Raw genomic sequence first — 17,810 nt, 5'->3', positions numbered from 1 at the left:
GATAGTTTGGCATAACTTGATTTGCAAATTGATACTATAGTCCCCCCCCCCTATAGTGCGAAAATGAATTTTAAAACGTTTGGCGCCTGATAAAGGAATGTACACCGCAATGAGCGGCTTCGTCTTGTATTCATAATCCATTTGTTTCCCCGTCTTACAAATCATGAGGTACAAATATGATAATTTGAGGTGCAAAAATGCTCGTTAGGTAACCGAAAACTGGCTTTTAGAAAAACTCATGAAAATAATAAAATCAAATCTGGAACCAATACATGTTCATTTCATTAAAGTACTTTATAAATTCTAGTAACTATATATCTCTGTAATGACTAACACCCTGCACCTATACACCCATACGTCTCTAGACAAATGCAAAAATACTTACACGGAAGTAATTAAGTATGTGTGTATATTATATCATATAGTATGGATATATGTAACGCCCCAAATATCAGAATATATAAATACTTTAATATCTTTATCCAAGGCACATAATTTTTAAAATTGTATACAAATGATCCTATGGATATAGAACAATAAAAGCATTGCTTTGCAATGCGGAAGTCGATGAATGAAGACCAAATAACATAAGAACGTCTAAGAATGTTTTTATCTATTTTCTAAAGTTATAAATGGAAAAAAAACAGTTCCCTAAAAGTCTGTAATATATGCCACGTGATAAATAAGAAAAAATGGAATAAAATGTGAAGACAATTAAAGTCTTTTCACATTACCAACACCTAAGCCAAAGGTAAAATAATTTAAGCAGAGGTTGAAAAGCCGCCCGCACCTGCCAAAAATCAATAAATGATGGTGTCGAGATTACCCACACCACGCCGAAGTTTAAACATCCGATTTCAAATACCTTTTAGCTCTTTACCGGAATCAGTGCACAACTGTGCCAAGATAAGAGGGAATAATCTCGAAATGCATAATTCTAACCAAGGGTGCTTCGAGGGCGAGCACAACGCACGAAATTTTCCGACCAAAAGTGAAACGCAAACTAACGCAAGCTAATGCAAGAGCAAGAAAATGTATTTGGTTGAATGCGCTTGTGTTTGAATAATTCTTACTTGTGTTGCGCTTGCGTTTGTACTTGCTATTGCGCTTGCCTATGTGATAAATTGGTTTAGACAAGAAAGTACAAAATCCCCAGATACACTATATGATGAGGTTCAGAGAAAAAAAAATAAAATAAATTTGAGATATTTTGATATAATGCTGAGATGTTTTGGTGCTGTTAATTCTTAACGGACTGGTAGAATTCCGCTAGGATGTTCCATGCTGTTGGCGCCATGAACCCATTCGGCGGTTCCTCCCCTGATCGCGCTAGCGCTCGCATGCGCGTCCCTGAGATAAAGTCAAAGTCTTCCTTGTGCTCAGGATCGAAGAATTCCATCTTCTTGTGCCGCGTGTTGTACGCAGCGACTCGGAAAGGGACGATTTCGAGCTCGGTAAGTCCAGGCGCCATGGTGAGAACCTAGTGGTGAGGAAAATGTAAGTGGAAACGCAGAGGAAAAGGGGAGGGGGCACCAATATACAAAACAAAGGAGGACGGTACACTGATTATCGCAAACTCTAAGTGGTATAGTAGTGGTACCTTTCGGCCATGGCTGGGGTGGTACAGGTCCCTCTTCTCATCAGGGTGTGGCATGCCGGCGGGGTCGCGACCGACTATATAGAAATTCACCCCAGCAGCGACACGCGCTTTTGCATGCCATTGTACCTTATGGACAGGATAGTATTAGTATTTGCAGAAGAGTAAACTTACAGCCTATCAACACTATCAACAAGCTGCATAGCACATGCCAAGGTTAACTAGCCCCTACTCGGTATTCATTCGCCACAGCTTTGGGGGTGTTTGGTGGTGATAGAACGAACCAGGATTGGGTGAGAGGGGGGGGGGGCAGTCATAGGAATCATATAAAAAAAGCATGGTATTTGAAGATTCCTTAATAAAGAATGACCCACTTTTCTTGGCGCGCACCTTGGGCAGCCCCCCCCCCCCCTGTGTACTCGCCTACTCCCCACTAGGCATTATTCGTTCGTCACGGCTTCCGCTGTCCGGCGGTGAAACTTGCCAGCACTTGGCATTCGTTCGTCATGGCTTCGGCGGAGCTTCTGGTGTCCAGGATATATGAAGAGTATACCAGGTGGAAAACAATATGAGGCTAATATTAAGATTGAAGACATACCTCGGTAGGCCCGGCGTACATCATGGGCGAGGGGAATATCGCGAGGACAGTTGTGTCGGGGTCTAACACTCCCTCGTCAAGCACCGCGTAGTGTTGACGCATGCGAACAGCGAGCGGGACATCGTCCTCCTTGGTCCACCCCCCTAGGGGATGCAATAGTAGAACGGGCTTCTTGAAGCCACGCTGAATTAGACGTTGCCGTGTATCCTGAAGACAAAAAAAACACAACTATGAAGGTAAAAAATTATCATCTATAAACAAAGTTATATTAATTTTTATAGCTTCCCCAACCGCTTAATGTTCCTAGACATGTTTCGTGGTATAACTGCTTACTATTCCTAACATGCGCATGTTGTTCAGGATATACCGGTCACACCTGCATGAGTAGCGCATGGCCATTGTGCACAGGGTTCCTGAGCTGGAAGGCGAATACTACGTCGGATCCTCGTCGTTTAAACTCGTCTCGAAGTTCGTTGGGTGTGAGTCGGTACTTTTCGAGACCATCATTCCATCGGATTCGCTGGATCACCTCCAAGTCACCCCCAGAGAGCCAATCACCAGACTCAAGAACCATCCGTAAAATGAAAAGTACAGATTAGGCTAAGTGTATATACATCTATTAGTAAGGCTGCACTCGCAGAATCCATGTGTCGTAACCGGCAGTGCCTCATGGGTATCAAATAAGTAGACAAATAAGCGTGAATAGAAGCGTATAAGCCACTGACTGTACCATGATGTGTGGACGGTTAGGTCGAGATGGTACTCCACTGTACTTACCTTGATGTCTGGGTATTAGGTCGAGTGGTACCCCACTGTACGTAACTTGATGTGTGGGTATTAGGTCGAGTGGTACCCCACTGTACGTAACTTGACGTCTGGGTATTAGGTCGAGTGGTACCCCACTGTACGTAACTTGATGTGTGGGTATTAGGTTGAGTGGTACCCCACTGTACGTACCTTGATATGTGGGTGGTTGGGTGAGGTAGTACCCCATTGCCGCGCTATCCGCTCCTCCTTACGGTGTTCATAGAAGTCAGGGTTTCTGACGATTGCGATGTTTCGTCCCTCGTAGGTCAAAGTGTACGTAGAGTAACCTTCAAGTCGGTTTTTATTCTCTGTGGTCAGCGATAGGACGATCGGGACGGACTGGTTGGATACAGATGCTGAGAAACAAATGTTTGATTCTCACTACGCCATCAACGGTCTTTGAGACTGAGTAAAGTAGTCATGTTTTTTTATGATAATCTGACAACAGATAATCATACAATTCATCACTAAATTGGGAATTTATTGTAAAACAGGAGCATATACTACGTTAGTGACAGAATCGCAGCCAGCAAAAAACACAGCGACTGAAATTAGACATTATGGTGGATGCCGAACATAAAAGAACACCTACCTTGTAAAAGGGCACCGAAATGTTGACACTGAAGGAACTCATTCTCCCTCATGAAGCCGTAAAGCGGCGTTGCCCATCCTTCAGATAGAACCTGAACCCACTGTAAGTCCAGCTACACGGGAGGAGAATAAGGAGAAAACGAACATGGGTAAATATCAAAGTGAGGTCAATCAGTATACCGTGGAACCACACCCTTGTGACCACATAGTTGGAACCATAACATTGCAACCACACCCTTGGAACCATAACCTTGCAACCACACTCTTGGAAGAGTGCTCTCTATAACTCTCTAACTTTGCTTGTCGCTAAGTGATGTTTGTATCGACAGATACGACAAACAGGATGTGAATAAACTAAAGAGGCTGAGTTTATACCCTGGGTACCAGAGGCTTATCAAGATATGCATGCCGCCACTCGGTATTGGTTCGTCGTTCTTGCGAGTTTACTTCGAAAACAAGGAAATAGTTTAAATGAGCTTCTGTTGCAGCCCTCGAAAGGGCTCTTCGTATGGAGGGGTATCCAGTCTCACCATAGTTATCTCTAATTTTGGAAGACTATCCGCCTCTTGTTTGGCAGCGTCGACATTTTCTGGCTGAACAAATAGCTCCTTGATACCGTTGACAATGGCATGTGGTAATACACCCTGAAACATAAGGAATGTGAGTTAAAGACTTGCGGATACTGTTTACTGTTTACTATATGACTTTTCCTGCATTTTGTGATACTTTAAGTTAAGTTCAGACGTCGAACTATGAACTGTACTCAATGCAAATGGGATGCACATAAATATAAAGTTGGTCGCATCGGGTTTGCTAGCTAGGAAGCCACGTGCCAGGCAAGTCGGACGAGCTACAAACCCGCCTACCAATATATAATCTTTACGATAGACCTCATTTGGTTGCACTTACAGACTTGGTAAGGAGTTTGACAACCTCCTGGACACAGTTGTCTACTGATAGCTCCCCTGCTCTGAGTACCAGCTCAGGCTTATGTGGGGGCTGGTATTCTTCGTTTATTCCAGTAAAAGCTTAAAGAATAAAGACAAAGAACAGATGAGCTACATTCGGTAACAATGCATTAGACATGGCCCAGTCATTCCACGTTTGAATGCGAGCTGTTGCTCTGTTGGTAAGGGGTGTCATAGTTAGGCTAGCGTTGTGTTGTTCGGTTTGGTGTAGTGTTGACTAGTGTGTTATTGAATGGTTTGGCATGGCATGAAGGTGGAACGTTACAAGCTTTACAAAAATGGGCACGTTCTAGAATAGGTAGGGTAGAGTACAGTATTGTTTGGTGTATTGTTTTTTTTTAGTGCGGTGTTATATGAAATAGAGTTGTGTGGTATAGGCCGAGCATGTGACGTCACACTCGCCGTTGCGGCCATGTTGGCCCTTCTGCTAAGTGTAAAAGCCAGGCAGTCGCCAGATTGTAGAGGTATGCCTAGACCCACTCTTGATGATTCCAGCTCGTGCTTTCTTGTAAAGTCCCTTCACATCACGCTTCTCGCATGTCTCCAGCGGAGTGTTGACGAAAATCTCGAAAAACGGCAGGTTCGCGTCTTCGTGAAGCTTTCTAGCGCGATCACGGTCCTGTAGATATAGACAACACATTATTATGCTACATAGACCCCTGCCATAATCTTGCGCATGGCTTTCCCCTTATTAGATATATACAACACATTATTGCCCTATACAGACCCGTGCCATAAACTTGCGCATGGCTTTCCTTTTATTAGATATAGCCAACACATTATTGCCCTATACAGACCCGTGCCATAAACTTGCGCATGGCTTTCCTTTTATTAGATATAGACAACACATTATTGCCCTATACAGACACTTGCGCATGGCTTTCCCCTTATTAGATATAGACAACACATTATTGCCCTATACAGACCCTTGCCAGAGACTTGCGCATGGCTTTCCCCTTATTAGATATAGACAACACATTATTGCCCTATACAGACACTTGCCAGAGACTTGCGCATGGCTTTCCTTTTATTAGATATAGACAACACATTATTACCCTATACAGACCCTTGCCATAAACTTGCGCATGGATTTCCCCTTATTAGATATAGACAACACATTATTGCCCTATACAGACCCGTGCCATAAACTTGCGCGTGTCCCTTCCTTTATTAGAATCAACATCTACCTCGCGTGCACTAAACGATGCATGTACATACCCTACTATAGGGGCTGATTAAAGCAGTCAAACAGATCATTCCAGAGTCTGCAAACAGCTTGGCCACCTCGCTAACACGACGGATTTTCCTCGCAATCCTCAGGCGAAAAGCCGAGATTCCTGTTGAGTCCTATGCGCATATTATCCCCGTCCAGGGTATAGGCGGGGATGCCGTGGCGGCACAGGTAATCCTCCAAAGCCATGCTGAGCGTGGTCTTGCCCGCACCGGAGAGACCTGAAGGGAAATGCAATGGGAAGGGTTATTCAGCAAATGGGCGAAGTTCGTCAATAGGCCTATAGCCATATATAAAGTGCTTATTGTGTGCAGGAGGTGATTCGAAATGGAGGGAGCGGTTAGAATCTCATTCCAGGTAAGCAAGGGCGGCACTTTCTAGACAGACAAGTCTGACGAGATCTGGTGCCTCTTGTACAATGCGAATAATATAGCTTTGTATATTTTGGAGGCTTTTACAACATAATAGTATATATTTATGACATTCAGGCGCGCATCCTGCGGACCAAGGTTTTATTCTCAGCGCTCCCGTTACTATGTTACCGACGGATTTATTTATCACCATATTTCCCCCAAGGGTCTCCTCCTTCTTTTCAGGAAAGCTGTCTTACGGGCAAAGGTTTTATTCCCAGCGCTCCCGTTGCAATGTTAACGATTTGTTCATCGACTCACCGGTGAACCAGACGGAGCATCCTCGGAAGCCGGCCCTTGTGCCCACCACCTGTCCACGCTTGTCTCGACTCACGCTGTGGTCTTTGTACTCGACATTCGTAGCCTTCACTATATTCTGAAACACAGAATACGGGGGTAAGAACACAGCTAGGTTCGGACGTTGCTCGTGTCTAGGTCGGCTTGAGGTCGTGCGTGTGTCGAGAAGTGTTCGTGTCGGGTTTTGTTTCGTCTATTGCTGTGACTGAAATAAATGGAGAGGGATCTTTAAGAATAAGTTGCTGTTATTGATGGCTTGTTTGAAAAGCGATTTTTATTTTGAACACATTTCTAAGTTTTCTAAGCGAAAGAAATCAATTTCAACTGAACGTAGAAACAAATCTCGAAAGCCACTGCAAAGCAATAACAACTCTTTACGAACAAAGCACGAATAATAGGAACAATAACAACTGTGATGGCCTGAATGATTATTGAAATCTTTTTACAAAACAAGCAATCATATATAACCAGGGAAGTGCAAGTGTCTCCTTACACTTCCCTGATATAACCAAATCAAAGTGTTTTGAGGCATCAAGGTCGTTGGACTTGGGCAGTGGAGTAGAACCTACAACCGATTTCTTTAATTTTTATGCAAATATGAATGAATAAAAGTCAAACGCTTTGGTCTATAACGAAGAATATTCCATACTGAATCCAGTTGTAACGCAGGCTACTGTCTTGGTATCAGGATCTTGAGATTTTGATATCAGATGTCGTCAGATATCATGCCGGTGTAACGTAAGAACGCCACCTTTGCACGAAACCATGGAATACGACCCGGATTCACAACAAAATAAGTATATTTGAGGTATCTTGAACTGTCATTTGGTCGAAATAAAAATATATATGAATTTACTTTAATGTTTGAATAAGAATAAGCTTTAATCAAGCTCAAGCATATGATCTCCTTTTCATTCCAATTCCATTGGACGATGCCATTTTTGAAAAGTTAAACTCGGCAAAAAAAAAAAAACGTGAACGAATAAAAGAAACCAAACACTTATTGCTTAAACTCAATATAAGAAAGCAATTAATTAGCAGACTAGTGAATAAAACCCTTGGTAACAAACGCCAAATCTAAAGAATTCTTACCCACCATGATATTGAAGAGCGATCAGCCCCTGAGTCAAGATATTGAACATCAAGTAGAGCATGAACTTGGGGCTTTGCTGTACATGGACGTAGGTTTGATGTGATATTGGGTTCCGGCTAAACCGTGTCATGCAACTAGTTATCGTTTTTGTAACGCAACCTATGCGTTACGCCCTTACGCTGACTGTAAAGAGCAGAAAAACTGATGTTTTTTCGATTACCGCGGTGATCCTGGTTCCTTAAACTTCTAGGTTCCTAGTCAGTTCCTAATAGGTTCCTAATGGTAAAGGGGGAGGGGGTAATTCTTCAATAACAAAAAAAAAATCGAGATTACCTATTTTCTGTATAGAATAGGAAAATACGCCAACATATTTTTTTTACATCGATTTTTGCGCTATTTAGCGGATTTATGCTAAATTTCTATTTGAGGCGGTCCTAATAGAAGCAAAGACTCATTCTAATAGTCTCTACCTTCTCTCAAAATCATTCAGTGCTATTTAAAGATTCATGCTATGAGTTAGATTCATGCTATGAGTTAGATTGAGTTAGATTTTAGAATGACTTCTAAAATTATATGCGAATGTTGTCGACGGTGAAGACCACCCAAGTGAAAGTAACGCTTAGATCACGCGCTTGGCAGTCACGCCTACATCAAAACTTAATTGCGCGACATCTAAAAAATTACGGACAGTTACATAGAAACTGGACTAGAAGTGACCGGGTTATAATTAGAATCACCCAAAAGAAGTGGAATTTATTCTTTTTTAACGAAATTCATAGAGATTTGCGTCCTACTCTTGACCGGAAGTAGGAACTGTTTCCTAATTATGTAGAAAAAAACTTTTATACCTTTCACACGCACTTAAATCCACCAAACATAGTATAACACAACTGAGTAAAAAATCAGGAGTGCGAATTTGGATTTGTTTGTGCAAACGAGGTAGGAACAATTCTGTTTTTTACTAAAGCAGGAACTGATTAGAAACTGGTCTAAAAATCATGCAAATCTCCATCAATTTTTTGAATAAGAAATAATTCCCCTACTTTCAGATGATTCTGCACAGATTCTATCAATTCAAGAGCAGTTCTTCTTTGATTCCGGTTCCTAATAGTAAGAATTCTATTTACGAAACACGCGTTTTCAGACCCTACTTAATTACGCAACAACCCGTAATCAGTTGCTACTTCAGTACAAAAATTATTCCTACCTTGTTTCTATTTGTACGAACAAACCCAAATTTGTACCCTTGAATTTTTACTCAGTTGTATTATACTATGTGTTGTGCATTTAAGTGCGCGTGAAAGGTTTGAAATTTATTTTCTATAAGTTGCTGGTCTCTAGTACCATTCCAAGAAGCCTGACGTTTTATTACAGAGATATGATAAAAATCATAGTTTGCTGAGCCATAAGTCTCCAGCAAGATCCTGTGAGAGCCAGTAAGACGGGCTTCTCAAGCCAAAGGTACCTGAGCTCAAACCAGGGTTCATACAGTTAAGGATTTTTTCAAAGTTTCTGAGCTCAAACCAGGGTAAATGAAGTAAAGGATCTTTTTCAAAGTTCATGAGCTCAAACCAGGGTAAATACTCATGAAAATAATAAAATAAAATCTGGAACCGATACCTTTTCATTTCATTAAAGTACTTTATAATTTCTAGTAACTATATTTCTCTGTAACGACTAACACCCTGCACCTTCACACCCATACGTCTCTAGCCAAACGCAGAAATACTTACACGGATAAAGTATGATATGTATATTATATCCATTAAGATGGATATATGTAACGCTCCCAAATATATATACTTTTATATCTTTATCCAAGGCACATATTGCTTTGCAATGCGGAAGTCATTGAATGACGATTATAAATATCATAAGAACGTCATAAGAATGTTTTTATCCATTTTCTAAAGTTATAAATGAGAAAAAACAGTTCCCTAAAAGTCTGTAATATAAGCCACGTGATAAATAGGAAAAAAGGAATAAAATGTGAAGACAATTAAAGTCTTTTCACATTACCAACACCTAAGCCAAAGGTAAAATAATTTAAGCAGAGGTTGAAAAGCCGCCCGCACCTTCCAAAAATCAATAAATGATGGTGTCGAGATTATCCACACCTGCCGAAGTTTAAACATCCCATTTCAAATACCGTTTAGCTCTTTACCGGGATCAGTGCACAACTGCGCCAGAATAACAGGGAATCATCTCGAAATGCATAATTCTAACCAAGGGTGCGTCGAGGGCGAGCACAACGCACGCAATTTTCCAGCCAAAAGTGAAACGCAAACTAAGCTAATGCAAGAGCAAGAGAATGTATTTGCTTGAATGTTTGTGCGCTTTATTTGAATGATTCTTACTTGTGTTGCGCTTGCGTTTGTACTTGCTATTGCGCTTGCCCAAGTGATAAATTGCTTTAGACAAGAAAGTACAAAATTCCCAGATACACTATATGATGAGGTTTAGAGAAATAATATTAAAATAAAATTGAGATATTTTGATATAATGCTGAGATGTTTTGGTGCTGTTAATTCTTAACGGACTGGTAGAATTCTGCTAGGATGTTCCATGCTGTTGGCGCCATGAACCCATTCGGCGGTTCCTCCCCTGATCGCGCTAGCGCTCGCATGCGCGTCCCTGAGATAAAGTCAAAGTCTTCCTTGTGCTCAGGATCGAAGAATTCCATCTTCTTGTGCCGCGTGTTGTACGCAGCGACTCGGAAAGGGACGATTTCGAGCTCGGTAAGTCCAGGCGCCATGGTGAGAACCTAGTGGTGAGGAAAATGTAAGTGGGAACGCAGAGGAAAAGGGGAGGGGCCACCAATATACAAAACAAAGGAGGAAGGTACACTGATTATCACAAACTCTTAGTGGTATAGTAGTAGTACCTTTCGGCCATGGCTGGGGTGGTACAGGTCCCTCTTCTCATCAGGGTGTGGCATGCCGGCGGGGTCGCGACCGACTATATAGAAATTCACCCCAGCAGCGACACGCGCTTTTGCATGCCATTGCACCTAAAGGACAAGATAGTATTAAGTTTGCAGAAGAGTAAAATTACAGCCTATACACTATCAACAAGCTGAATAATATATGCCAAGGCTATACTAGCCACTACTCGGTATTCATTCGCCACAGCTTTGGGGGTGTTTGATGGTGATGGAACGAACCAGGATTGGGTGAGAGGGGGGGGGGGGCAGTCATAGGAATCATATAGAAAAAGCATGGTATTTGAAGATTCCTTAATAAGGAATGACCCACTTTTCTTGGCGCGCACCTTGGGCAGCCCCCCCCCCCCCCTGTGTACGCGTCTACTCCCCACTAGGCATTATTCGTTCGTCACGGCTTCCGCTGTCCGGCGGTGAAACTTGCCAGCACTTGGCATTCGTTCGTCATGGCTTCGGCGGAGCTTCTGGCGTCCAGGATATATGAAGAGTATACCAGGTGGAAAACAATATGAGGCTAATATTAAGATTGAAGACATACCTCGGTAGGCCCGGCGTACATCATGGGCGAGGGGAATATCGCGAGGACAGTTGTGTCGGGTACTGCCCCCCCCCCCCCTCCCTCGTCAAGCACCGCGTAGTGTTGACGCATGCGAACAGCGAGCGGGACATCGTCCTCCTTGGTCCACCCCCCTAGGGGATGCAATAGTAGAACGGGCTTCTTGAAGCCACGCTGAATTAGACGTTGCCGTGTATCCTGAAGACAAAAAAAACACAACTATGAAGGTAAAAAATTATCATCTATAAACAAAGTTATATTTATCGTAATAGCTCCCCCAACCGCTTAATGTTCCTAGACATGTTTCGTGGTATAACTGCTTACTATTCCTAACATGCGCATGTTGTTCAGGATATACCGGTCACACCTGCATGAGTAGCGCATGGCCATTGTGCACAGGGTTTCTGAGCTGGAAGGCGAATACTACGTCGGATCCTCGTCGTTTAAGCTCTTCTCGAAGTTCGTTGGGTGTGAGTCGGTACTTGTCGAGACCATCATTCCATCGGATTCGCTGGATCACCTCCAAGTCACCCCCAGAGAGCCAATCACCAGACTCAAGAACCATCCGTAAAATGAAAAGTACAGATTAGGCTAAGTGTATATACATCTATTTCAAGTAAGGCTGCACTCGCAGAATCCATGTGTCGTAACCGGCAGTGCCTCATGGGTATCAAATAAGTAGACAAATAAGCGTGAATGGAAGCGTATAAGCCACTGACCGTACCATGATGTGTGGACGGTTAGGTCGAGATGGTACTCCACTGTACTTACCTTAATGTCTGGGTATTAGGTCGAGTGGTACCCCACTGTACGTAACTTGATGTGTGGGTATTAGGTCGAGTGGTACCCCACTGTACGTAACTTGATGTGTGGGTATTAGGTCGAGTGGTACCCCACTGTACGTAACTTGACGTCTGGGTATTAGGTCGAGTGGTACCCCACTGTACGTACTTGATGTGTGGGTATTAGGTTGAGTGGTACCCCACTGTACGTACCTTGATGTGTGGTTATTAAGTCGAGTGGTACCCCATTGTACGTAACTTGACGTCTGGGTATTAGGTCGAGTGGTACCCCACTGTACGTAACTTGATGTGTGGGTATTAGGTCGAGTGGTACCCCACTGTACGTACCTTGATATGTGGATGGTTGGGTGAGGTAGTACCCCATTGCCGCGCTATCCGCTCCTCCTTACGGTGTTCATAGAAGTCAGGGTTTCTGACGATTGCGATGTTTCGTCCCTCGTAGGTCAAAGTGTACGCAGAGCAACCTTCAAGTCGGTTTTTATTCTCTGTGGTCAGCGGTAGGACGATCGGGACGGACTGGTTGGATACAGATGCTGAGAAACAAATGTTTGATTCTCACTACGCCATCAACGGTCTTTGAGAGTTGAGTAGTCATGTTTTTTTATGATAATCTGACAACAGGTTATCATACAATTAATCACTTAATTGGGAATTTATTGGAAAACAGAAGCATATACTACGTATAGCCATCGCAGCCAGCTAAACACAGCGACTGAAATTAGACATTTATGGTGGATGCCGAACATAAAAGAACACCTACCTTGTAAAAGGGCGCCGAAATGTTGACACTGAAGGAACTCATTCTCCCTCATGAAGCCGTAAAGCGGCGTTGCCCATCCTTCAGATAGAACCTGAACCCACTGTAAGTCCAGCTACACGGGAGGAGAATAAGGAGAAAACGAACATGGGTAAATATCAAAGTGAGGTCAATCAGTATACCATGGAACCACACCCTTGTGACCACATACTTGGAACCATAACATTGCAACCACACCCTTGGAACCATAACCTTGCAACCACACTCTTGGAAGAGTGCTCTCTATAACTCTCTAACTTTGCTTGTCGCTAAGCGATGTTCGTATCGACAGATACGACAAACAGGATGTGAATAAACTAAAGAGGCTGAATTTATACCCTGGGTACCAGAGGCTTATCAAGATATGCATGCCGCCACTCGGTATTGGTTCGTCGTTCTTGCGAGTTTACTTCGAAAACAAGGAAATAGTTTAAATAAGCTTCTGTTGCAGCCCACGAAAGGGCTCTTCGTGTGGAGGGGTATCCAGTTTTACCTTAGTTATCTCTAATTTTGGAAGACTATCCGCCTCTTGTTTGGCAGCGGCGACATTTTCTGGCTCAACAAATAGCTCCTTGATACCGTTGACAATGGCATGTGGTAATACACCCTGAAACATAAGGAATGTGAGTTAAAGACTTGCGGATACTGTTTACTGTTTACTATATGACTTTTCCTGCATTTTGTGATACTTTAAGTTAAGTTCAGACGTCGAACTATGAACCGTACTCAATGCAAATGGGATGCACATAAATATAAAGTTGGTCGCATCGGGTTTGCTAGCTAAGAAGCCACGTGCCAGGCAAGTCGGACGAGCTACAAACCCGCCTACCAATATATAATCTTTACGATAGACCTCATTTGGTTGCACTTACAGACTTGGTAAGGAGTTTGACAACCTCCTGGACACAGTTGTCTACTGATAGCTCCCCTGCTCTGAGTACCAGCTCAGGCTTATGTGGGGGCTGGTATTCTTCGTTTATTCCAGTAAAAGCTTAAAGAATAAAGACAAAGAACAGATGAGCTACATTCGGTAACAATGCATTAAACATGGCGCAGTCATTCCACGTTTGAATGCGAGCTGTTGCTCTGTTGGTAAGGGGTGTCATAGTTAGGCTAGCGTGGTGTGGTTCGGTTTGGTGTAGTGTTGACTAGTGTTTATTGAATGGTTTGGCATGGCATGAAGGTGGAACGTTACAAGCTTTACTAAAATGGGCACACGTTCTAGAATAGGTAGGGTAGAGTACAGTATTGTTTGGTGTATTGTTTTTTTTAGTGCGGTGTTATATGAAATAGAGTTGTGTGGTATAGGCCGAGCATGTGACGTCACACTCGCCGTTGCGGCCATGTTGGCCCTTCTGCTAAGTGTAAAAGCCAGGCAGTCGCCAGATTGTAGAGGTATGCCTAGACCCACTCTTGATGATTCCAGCTCGTGCTTTCTTGTAAAGTCCCTTCACATCACGCTTCTCGCATGTCTCCAGCGGAGTGTTGACGAAAATCTCGAAAAACGACAGGTTCGCGTCTTCGTGAAGCTTTCTAGCGCGATCACGGTCCTGTAGATATAGACAACACATTATTATGCTACATAGACCCCTGCCATAATCTTGCGCATGGCTTTCCCCTTATTAGATATATACAACACATTATTGCCCTATACAGACACTTGCGCATGGCTTTCCCCTTATTAGATATAGCCAACACATTATTGCCCTATACAGACCCGTGCCATAAACTTGCGCATGGCTTTCCTTTTATTAGATATAGACAACACATTATTGCCCTATACAGACACTTGCCATAAACTTGCGCGTGTTCCTTCCTTAATTAGAATCAACATCTACCGCGCGTGCACTAAACGATGCATGTACATACCCTACTATAGGGGCTGATTAAAGCAGTCAAACAGATCATTCCAGAGTCTGCAAACAGCTTGGCCACCTCGCTAACACGACGGATATTTTCCTCGCAATCCTCAGGCGAAAAGCCGAGGTTCCTGTTGAGTCCTATGCGAATATTATCCCCGTCCAGGGTATAGGCGGGGATGCCGTGGCGGCACAGGTAATCCTCCAAAGCCATGCTGAGCGTGGTCTTGCCCGCACCGGAGAGACCTGAAGGGAAATGCAATGGGAAGGGTTATTCAGCAAATGGGCGAAGTTCGTCAATAGGCCTATAGCCATATATAAAGTGCTTATTGTGTGCAGGAGGTGATTCGAAATGGAGGGAGCGGTTAGAATCTCATTCCAGGTAAGCAAGGGCGGCACTTTCTAGACAGACAAGTCTGACGAGATCTGGTGCCTCTTGTACAATGCGAATAATATAGCTTTGTATATTTTGGAGGCTTTTACAACATAATAGTATATATTTATGACATTCAAGCGCGCATCCTGCGGACCAAGGTTTTATTCTCAGCGCTCCCGTTACTATGTCACCGAGGATTTATTTATCACCATATTTCCCCCAAGGGTCTCCTCCTTCTTTTCAGGAAAGCTGTCTTACGGGCAAAGGTTTTTTTCCCAGCGCTCCCGTTGCAATGTTAACGATTTGTCCATCGACTCACCGGTGAACCAGACTGAGCATCCTCGGAAGCCGGCCCTTGTGCCCACCACCTGTCCACGCTTGTCCCGACTCACGCTGTGGTCTTTGTACTCGACATTCGTAGCCTTCGCTATATTCTGAAATACAGAATACGGGGGTAAGAACACAGCTAGGTTCGGACGTTGCTCGAGTCTAGGTCGGCTTGAGGTCGTGCGTTTGTCGATAAGTGTTCGTGTCGGGTTTCGTTTTGTCTATTGCTGTGACTGAAATAAATGGAGAGGGATCTTTAAGAATAAGTTGCTGTTTATTGAGAGCTTGTTTGAAAAGCGATTTTTATTTTGAAAACATTTCTAAGTTTTCTAAGCGATAGAAATCAATTTCAACTGAACGTAGAAACAAATCTCGAAAGCCACTGCAAAGCAATAACAACTCTTTACGAACAAAGCACGAATGATAGGAACAATAAGAACTGTGATGGCCTGAATGATTATTGAAATCTTTTTACAAAACAAGCAATCATATATAACCAGGGAAGTGTAAGTGTCTCCTCTCCTTACACTTCCCTGATATAACCAAATCAAAGTGTTTTGAGGCATCAAGGTCGTTGGACTTGGGCAGTGGAGTAGAACCTACAACCGATTTCTTTAATTTTTATGCAAATATGAATGAATAAAAGTCAAACGCTTTGGTCTATAACGAAGAATGTTCCATACTGAATCCAGTTGTAACGCAGGCTACTGTCTTGGTATCAGGATCTTGAGATTTTGATATCAGATGTCGTCAGATATCATGCCGGTGTAACGTAAGAACGCCACCTTTGCACGAAACCATAGAATACGACCCGGATTCACAACAAAATAAGTATATTTGAGGTATCTTGAACTGTCATTTGGTCGAAATAAAAATATATATGAATTTACTTTAATGTTTGAATAAGAATAAGCTTTAATCAAGCTCAAGCATATGATCTCCTTTTCATTCCAATTCCATTGGACGATGCCATTTTTGAAAAGTTAAACTCGGCAAAAAAAAAAAAACGTGAACGAATAAAAGAAACCAAACACTTATTGCTTAAACTCAATATAAGAAAGCAATTAATTAGCAGACTAGTGAATAAAACCCTTGGTAACAAACGCCAAATCTAAAGAATTCTTACCCACCATGATATTGAAGAGCGATCAGCCCCTGAGTCAAGATAGTGAACATCAAGTAAAGCATGAACTTGGGGCTTTGCTGTACATGGACGTAGGTTTGATGTGATATTGGGTTCCGGCTAAACCGTGTCATGCAACTAGTTATCGTTTTTGTAACGCAACCTATGCGTTACGCCCTTACGCTGACTGAAGAGAGCAGAAAAACCGATGTTTTTTCGATTACCGCGGTGATCCTGGTTCCTTAAACTTCTAGGTTTCTAGTCAGTTCCTAATCGGTTCCTAATGGTAAAGGGGGGAGGGGGTAATTTTTCAATAACAAAAAAAAATCGAGATTACCTATTTTCTGTATAGAATAGGAAAATACGCCAACATATTTTTTACATCGATTTTTGCGCTATTTAGCGGATTTATGCTAAATTTCTATTTGAGGCGATCCTAATAGAAGCAAAGACTCATTCTAATAGTCTCTACCTTCGATACCTTCTCTCAAAATCATTCAGTGCTATTCAAAGATTCATGCTATAAGTTAGATTGACTGGAGAATGACTTCTAAAATTATATGCGAATGTTGTCGACGGTGAAGACCACCCAAGTGGAAGTAACGCTTAGATCACGCGCTTGGCAGTCACGCTAGCTACACAACTGCGCGACATATCAAAAATTACGGTCAGTGACATAGAAACTGGACTAGAAGTGACCGGGTTATAATTAGAATCACCCAAAAGAAGTGGAATTTATTCTTTTTTAACGAAATTCATAGAGATTTGCGTCATTTTTTAAATCAAGTTGTAATTGGTTTCTACTCTTGAAAGGAAGTAGGAACTGTTTCCTAATTTTATAAAAAAAAACTTTTATACCTTACACACGCACATCAATCCACCAAACATAGTATAATACAACTGAGTAAAAAATCAGGGATTTGTTTGTACAAATAGAAACGAGGTAGGAACAATTCTGTTTTTTACCGAAGCAGGAACTGATTAGAAACTGGTCTAAAAATCATGCAAATCTCCATCAATTTTTTGAATAAGAAATAATTCCCCTTCTTTCAGATGATTCTGCACAGATTCTGTCATCTCAAGAGCAGTTCTTCTTTGATTCCGGTTCCTAATAGTAAGAATTCTATTCACGGAACACGCGTTTTCAGAGCCTACTTAATTACGCAACAACTCGTAATCAGTTGCTACTTCAGTACAAAAATTATTCCTACCTTGTTTTTATTTGTACGAAAAACCCAAATTTGTACCCTTGAATTTTTACTCAGTTGTATTATACTATGTACTGTGCATTTAAGTGCGCGTGAAAGGTTTGAAACTATTTTCTATAAGTTGCTGGTCTCTAGTACCATTCCAAGAAGCCTGACGTTTTATTACAGAGATATGATAAAAATCATAGTTTGCTGAGCCATAAGTCTCCAGCAAGATCCTGTGAGAGCC

At 42.4% G+C, this 17,810-nt stretch overlaps 2 protein-coding genes across 2 annotated transcripts; both read right to left on the bottom strand.

Moving 5' to 3' along the window:
• Positions 1-1,203: 1,203 nt before the first annotated feature.
• On the bottom strand, positions 1,204-7,662 carry LOC125561379 (bifunctional 3'-phosphoadenosine 5'-phosphosulfate synthase-like). The gene is given in 13 exon segments (XM_048725670.1): positions 1,204-1,480; positions 1,601-1,726; positions 2,196-2,402; positions 2,572-2,770; positions 3,154-3,358; positions 3,595-3,706; positions 4,124-4,237; positions 4,503-4,621; positions 5,042-5,180; positions 5,780-5,861; positions 5,863-6,013; positions 6,464-6,578; positions 7,596-7,662. Coding segments are annotated over 13 exon segments (1,812 nt in total). The 5' UTR covers positions 7,599-7,662; the 3' UTR covers positions 1,204-1,240.
• A 2,383-nt stretch (positions 7,663-10,045) lies between these two features.
• LOC125561381 (bifunctional 3'-phosphoadenosine 5'-phosphosulfate synthase-like) lies at positions 10,046-16,507 on the bottom strand. Its single transcript, XM_048725672.1, has 13 exons — positions 16,381-16,507; positions 15,778-15,849; positions 15,243-15,389; positions 14,558-14,793; positions 14,100-14,238; positions 13,561-13,679; positions 13,182-13,295; positions 12,653-12,764; positions 12,221-12,425; positions 11,457-11,655; positions 11,072-11,287; positions 10,477-10,602; positions 10,046-10,356 (listed from the first exon to the last, which is right to left on the bottom strand). The coding sequence occupies exons 1-13, from the start codon at positions 16,505-16,507 to the stop codon at positions 10,117-10,119; spliced, it is 2,052 nt and encodes a 683-aa protein (XP_048581629.1). The 3' UTR covers positions 10,046-10,116.
• Positions 16,508-17,810: the final 1,303 nt, after the last annotated feature.

The sequence above is a fragment of the Nematostella vectensis genome, chromosome 3 (assembly GCF_932526225.1).
Source record: "Nematostella vectensis chromosome 3, jaNemVect1.1, whole genome shotgun sequence".
Classification (NCBI taxonomy): domain Eukaryota; kingdom Metazoa; phylum Cnidaria; class Anthozoa; order Actiniaria; family Edwardsiidae; genus Nematostella; species Nematostella vectensis.
This window is presented reverse-complemented; position numbering and strand designations above follow the sequence as displayed.

Bases quoted from the DNA above. Each gene is read 5' to 3' on its own strand.
- LOC125561381 (XM_048725672.1), bottom strand. From the start codon at position 16,507: ATGACACGGTTTAGCCGGAACCCAATATCACATCAAACCTACGTCCAT. The intron at 15,390-15,777 runs GTAAGGAGAGGA...GTCCGAACCTAG, and splicing joins TTTGGTTATATCAGGGAAGT to CTGTGTTCTTACCCCCGTAT. The intron at 13,296-13,560 runs GTAAGTGCAACC...CTTATGTTTCAG, and splicing joins TCAAACTCCTTACCAAGTCT to GGTGTATTACCACATGCCAT.